Below are 6,000 nucleotides of genomic sequence, written 5' to 3'. Positions count from 1 at the left end.
TGGATGATGGTTAAACAACTTGCTTAGAGTCACAAGTGTTGTGGGCATGAAAAACAGTTTCCTAGGTTCTCAGCCCACTATGCTAACCATAAGGCTACTCCTGCACTCCCATTTGGCACTATATATTAACTGGATTGGCTTAGAGACTGCCCACCCAGTTAACACAAAATAACTTGCCAAGCTTTAACAGATGGTATTAAGTGAATCAGCATTACTACACGTTAGGTGTGCGACAGAAAAAAAAACCCCAAAACACGCATAGTCTCTGCACTAATTGCACAGGCAGATGCTTAGAACACCCCCAAAAGGTTAATAGTTATCCAATTTCAGGCAAAGTGCCCTTTAATATATAATTTTTGATTCATATCAGGAAATCATTGGCTCCAAGTGGGAGTTAAAGAAATTGCTCAGTAAGACAGACAAATTAATTCACAGTCTAATAGACAATATTTTTTTTTTTAACCTCATACTAAGTATTTATTTATAATATTTTACAGAGCATTTCATTCGGTCAACATTTCCGCTCCTTCGCCACCAGTGGCATCATGGGAGATATGCAGATCTTCCAGCATCTCTGCCAGGCTGACTCGAGGTGCGCCGTCATCATCTGTGTCACTCTCCACTGGGAAGTTAGCATCTAAACATTAAGAAAATCTGCTTAGGAACGGGACATTTTTCCTGCAACAGTTACACCATCCACCGGTAGCTCCTTTGTCTACAGGTATTAAATTCAATTGCTCCCACTGGTTACGTTTTTACCCAAGCATTTTCAGCATGAAAATCTCATTTTTATTTCACCTAGCTGCCAAATCTAGGGCAAAGAATTGGACTAATATAAAAAGATGTAAAGGGAACTAAAGATAAGGCAAAAAATAAATAAATTCCAGGATAGAGTTATGAGCAAAAGGTACGCGATGTCACATTTAATCTCTGGTTCTGATCAAGAGGCAAGCCCAAAAGGAGCAACAGAATAACTGTCAGGTCAAAAAAATAAAACATAATCACATCTGTATATTAAATATTCTATAGATTACTTAAAAATCAACATATATATTTATACTGTAAGCACATGTAGAAGATGGAGTTAAACAGTATAGACAGCCTTAATTTTTTCATTTTTGGGCACATGCACTAGGCCTGGCTAACTGAAACACCAGTGAGCAAACAGAGAGGCAAAGGGTTAATCCCAAGGGAGATGAATGGAAATATTCACAGAAATTATGCATAAGAATATTTGCCAATTAGACAAGGCTCACAAGCCTCATTCTCCTTGAACTGTTCTTTTGTAAGTGGCAAGTCATATAAAACTGTTTTATATTTTTCTTATGACTGTTAATCTAACTTTTGTTCTATTTTTTTTCAATCATCATGTTCTTTTAGGATAGGTCATTCTCTTTGATCAGGTGGGTCATGGAGGGTAGGCCCAAGGTTATTTAATTAAATTGCTTTGTCCCCTCATAGAAGGTATAACTGTGCTGAGCAGGGTTTTTGGGCATATGGCCTAGTCTGACAAAAATGATGAATAGTTTGGGGCTTTTTGCCCCCATCTTGAACATCTGGTTTTGCCTCATCTATCACCAAGTCCAATTATTTCTGGGCAAGAATTACAAACACTTGGGTATGATTTCATTATAACAAGAAAGTGTTATCTTCAGTTCATTATTTTTGCAAAAGTATAGTTATGATTCATATGGGAATACTGTCACTGCAAAGATTGGGAAAATGTTATTGCCTCGACCCTAAAGATCACCAAGGGTTGATTGGCGTTTTCCATTATAACCAATGGAGACAAAAGGATATAAAAGGTGTGCTATTTCTCTTTTTTTTTTTTGGGGGGGGGGGAGGAGGAGGTTGGTCAGTGTCAGCAGGAGCCCCTGCCATCCTGATTGAAATCTCCATCTTTCTGTGTATATGCTGGACTTCCATTGGGGTCTGCCATATCAATGGAACTCCCTAAGTATGTACAGTGCTCCCCCACAAATTCATGGTCCCAGTCATTCACGGTATTTTCCGACCGCGAAGGGAAAGCAGGAGAGGGCAGCTGGGGAGGCAGGAGAGGGCAGCCGGAGTACCAGGGAGTGAAGTAAATCACTCGCGGTATGCTCCGACCACCTCTTCCTGTACTAAAGTCGGGCCTCACCAATCAGGAACTGCGTGTCAAAGCAGCTCCTGATTGACGAGGCCTGACTTTAGTACAGTAAAGTTCCATCTCTAAGGTCAGAAGAGCTTTTTGCTTCGGTCTTCCATTGTATAAGCCCATGTAATTTTTGGCCTGTATTTTGTCGTTTTCCTGCCTTCTGCTATGTATCAGATTATTCAGGTTCTTATCTCTCTTTGCTAGTGTGTGCTATAGTATACTGTGAATTAGGAATAATAGCTAGAAAAACTTTTGGAATGCTAGAGGAATTAAATCCTTACTTTTTACTGTACTAGTACAAGTGTCTTTCACCCTCTTTTTCTGTAATGTGTGGTTATACTGCAGTTGTAACACAAATATTGGCCTTATACAATCTGGCTCACTCGTGTATTTTTCATATACGATATTCCCTTTTTCTGTGGGTATGGAACGTGTGTTTTTGCTTCTGGAAAAGAATATTGGGAGAAAAAGATATTGGGTTGATTCCTGAGCTCAGATGTGTGTGAATGATGTCTTGGGTATTGTGAGAGATGTAATGATTGTTGGGGCTTAGGAGACTTATATGGAATTCTTGTGGGCCCCTACAGTACCATCATGTTTCTGTTGTATTTATTTATTTTAAAAATTTCTTCCCCGCTTAACACCTAAGCAGGTTACAGTAGAAAATATACATATTCAGGACATACTCAAACATATCATAATATAGGCATCCTATAGCTAAAACTAGCATAATGCTTCCACATTATAGTCCCTAAAACTAGAACAACACTCAAAAAAGCTCCTCCTCTGTGAGCCATAAAATACAGTATTACACTAAGGGCTCCTTTTACAAAGGTGCGCTGCTAAGTGGTTTTAGCGCGCTAAAATGCCACACGCGCTAGCCGCTACCGCCTCCTTTTAAGCAGGTGGTATTTTTTTCGGCTAATGCACGCTAATCCCGTGCGTGCGCTAAAAACACTAGCGCATCTTTGTAAAAGGAGCCCTAAGCTAACAAAAAGCTTTAGCACATAAAAAGGTTTTCAATTGCTTCTTAAATAATATTTTCCCTTTGCATAATCTTAAGCATCCTGGCAAAGCGTTCCACAAATGTGGACCAATGACCAAAATAGCCGTCGCCTGTGCTCTTCTATAACGCGTTTCACCTAATGCAGGGGTGTCCAATGTCGGTCCTCGAGGGCCGCAGTCCAGTCAGATTTTCAGGATTTCCCCAATGAATATACATGAGGTCTATTTGCATGCACTGCTTTCATTGTATGCTAATAGATCTCATGCATATTCATTGGGGAAATCCTGAAAACCCGACTGGATTGCGGCCCTCGAGGACCGACATTGGACACCCCTGACCTAATGCATCAATTGATCACTTCATTGCGGATTGAGATCTCAAATTTCTAGAAGGTCTAGAGCAGGGGTCTCAAAGTCCCTCCTTGATGGCTGCAATCCAGTCGGGTTTTCAGGATTTCCCCAATGAATATGCATTGAAAGCAGTGCATGCGCATAGATCTCATGCATATTCATTGGGGAAATCCTGAAAATACGACTAGATTGCGGCCCTCAAGGAGGGACTTTGAGACTCCTGGTTTAGAGCAGTGTTTCTTAACTCGCTCCTGGAGTGTCCCCTTGCCAGTCAGGTTTTCAGGATATCCACAATGAAATTGCATAAACTTGGATTTGCATACACTGCCTCCATGATGTGCAAATTTCTCTCATGCATATTCATTGTGGATATCTTGAAAACCTGACTGGTAAGGGGGTATTCCAGGACCGAGCTGAGAAACACTGGTCTAGATATCAAAAGCAAAGTTACAGATACTATTACACCTCAGACTTCAACAGGCCTCCCCCTTGATAAAACAGGTGCACAGCTGATGTTGAATATTTGCTTAACAGAATAACTTATGGATTTTTTAATATATAAATTATTGTACAGCTGGCTACTTGAACACAAAACAGGACCCGACTTCTTATATGAACATCAGCTTCTTGCTTCCCTGTGGTAAAGGGAGGAAATATAGACTAGAAATGTTCAACAAGCTAGGGCCGGTCACAGGTGTTACCGATTGGCCATCTGTCAAGTAATATTCAAAAAATAGCAATGTATAATAACCCCAGGTATTTGCCTAAGAAGATACTTCAAGATGTAATGGCTTTAAAACTACTTACCTTTGTAAATATTGACATTCTTTCTAATTGCCTCATCCTCTTCAAGATCCTCGAGGAAATCCTGGTACTGCCTATAACAGAGTATCCATAAACATGATTATAAAAGTTTACTTTCTCTGTCCGACTGCCATGAACACACAACTTCTTGTAACTGGAGTGGCAGCAAGTCTGCATCTTACTCCATGGCACCCCAGCAAGTTCACAGCAGCGTCCTGTAAACAATTTGGGAAACACCACTCTACTGCCTTAGGTACAATCCATTCGGGCCTGGAAATAACTGATGTACTTGAATGTAATTCACCTTGGGCTCAGAGTTGGAAAATTTGACTAACAAAGCAAGATTGTAAGCCCATTAGGGATAAAGTGCTTGCATATAATATATGTAAAGAGCTTTGACTACATCACAGAAAGGTAGTAAATCAAATCCATGACTTTAGTAATCAGGCTCAAATCCCACTGCTACTCCTTCCAATCTTGGGAAACGTACTTAGAACTTTCCACTGCCTCGGCTATGAAATTATTGCCACCCTCCCCCCCTCCAGGGAAATGCCCTGAGCTACTATTGACAAGGTGTGAGCTACAAGTCAAAAATAATAAATAAAATCCAAAATTGAAAAATAAATGTAAGAATACCAAAGAGGGTTACAGGTACAATTCACACGGAAACCCAGTCCTGGACTCTCAATTGCAAATTTAAAAGCAATGAAGCATGCTCGTAGAGCTTTCGCTGTGCAGCCAGAATCAACACTTCTGTGGGTGCTTCTCATGAATAAATATATAAGGGGCTAAGGGTTCCTAAAATTCCCTCCCCCCAAACATACCTGTACTTTTCATCATTTTCCCCTGCTGTAAAATGATCCTTTTCATTATATCCCCTATACGTGACTGTCTCTAGGAAAACAGGGCCAAAGTCACCAGAAATAGCTTCTCCAAAAGTACTTAAAAATGAACTTGGTGTTTTTATTATTACACAGAAAGCTAGATTAGATAAATTAAGTGTGAGAATTCTAACTCAGTTTTGAGTTAGACCCATAAAGTAAAAATTAACCACTCTGAACATTTTGGATCAGAAATTTTAGTCACGTTTTCCTAGAGATGATCACACAAAATTCCCATAGTTTATCCCAGACTAGTTCCTTCCCCTCTATTCTGACAGCTAATTTATTCATACTCATAAGTTGTCTAACCTTATTTAACACAGAAAAACAGAAGCGTATCATACTATATCAACTCTTGTATCCCGCAAACGTCAGTTAGGAATCATTGTGGCTTACACAATATTTGTAATATCTCTGTAGCAATTCTAAGAAATTTCATGGCTGATATCATGCAGGAGACGCATGGGAAAGGGTCAACGCACTGAGAAAAAAAGGTGAGTTTTCAGTGCTTTCCTGAATTGGAAGTATATGGGTGTTTGTCAAAGGCTGCCCGGGAGGTTGTTCCAGATTCTGGGCCCCTGAAACTCGAAGGTGGTCTCAAAGAGAGCCTTCCTTTGAACATGGCGTAGTTTCCATCACTGGATTGACCTTGAGTTGTGGAAGGATTGTGTGATTTGGATGGCGGATGTGAGTAGACAAATTCCAGTACAAGGGTTTTATTTAACAAAAGGCCAGACACAGATCTGGGTTTTGGCGCAGAAGCGCCTGCCTCGGGAGTCAACAATTCTCTGTAAAAATGTATAGATGCATACAATATTCATA

General features: G+C 40.1%; 1 protein-coding gene across 2 annotated transcripts in view; it reads right to left on the bottom strand.

The window, feature by feature from the left end:
• Positions 1 to 449: 449 nt before the first annotated feature.
• NMD3 (NMD3 ribosome export adaptor) overlaps positions 450 to 6,000 on the bottom strand; it is a 61,140-nt gene continuing 55,589 nt past the window's right edge. For both annotated transcript variants that reach the window (XM_033959723.1, XM_033959724.1), the window contains exons 15-16: positions 4,301 to 4,371; positions 450 to 637 (exon numbers count right to left, since the gene is read on the bottom strand). In XM_033959723.1, coding sequence (XP_033815614.1) covers positions 504 to 637; positions 4,301 to 4,371 — 205 coding nt within the window. In that variant the 3' untranslated portion in view covers positions 450 to 503. The remainder of the gene's footprint in view (positions 638 to 4,300; positions 4,372 to 6,000) is intronic.

Source organism: Geotrypetes seraphini, chromosome 9 (assembly GCF_902459505.1).
Source record: "Geotrypetes seraphini chromosome 9, aGeoSer1.1, whole genome shotgun sequence".
Taxonomy (NCBI): Eukaryota; Metazoa; Chordata; class Amphibia; order Gymnophiona; family Dermophiidae; genus Geotrypetes; species Geotrypetes seraphini.
Note: the sequence above shows the minus strand (reverse complement) of the source record. Positions and strands in the feature narration are given on the sequence as shown.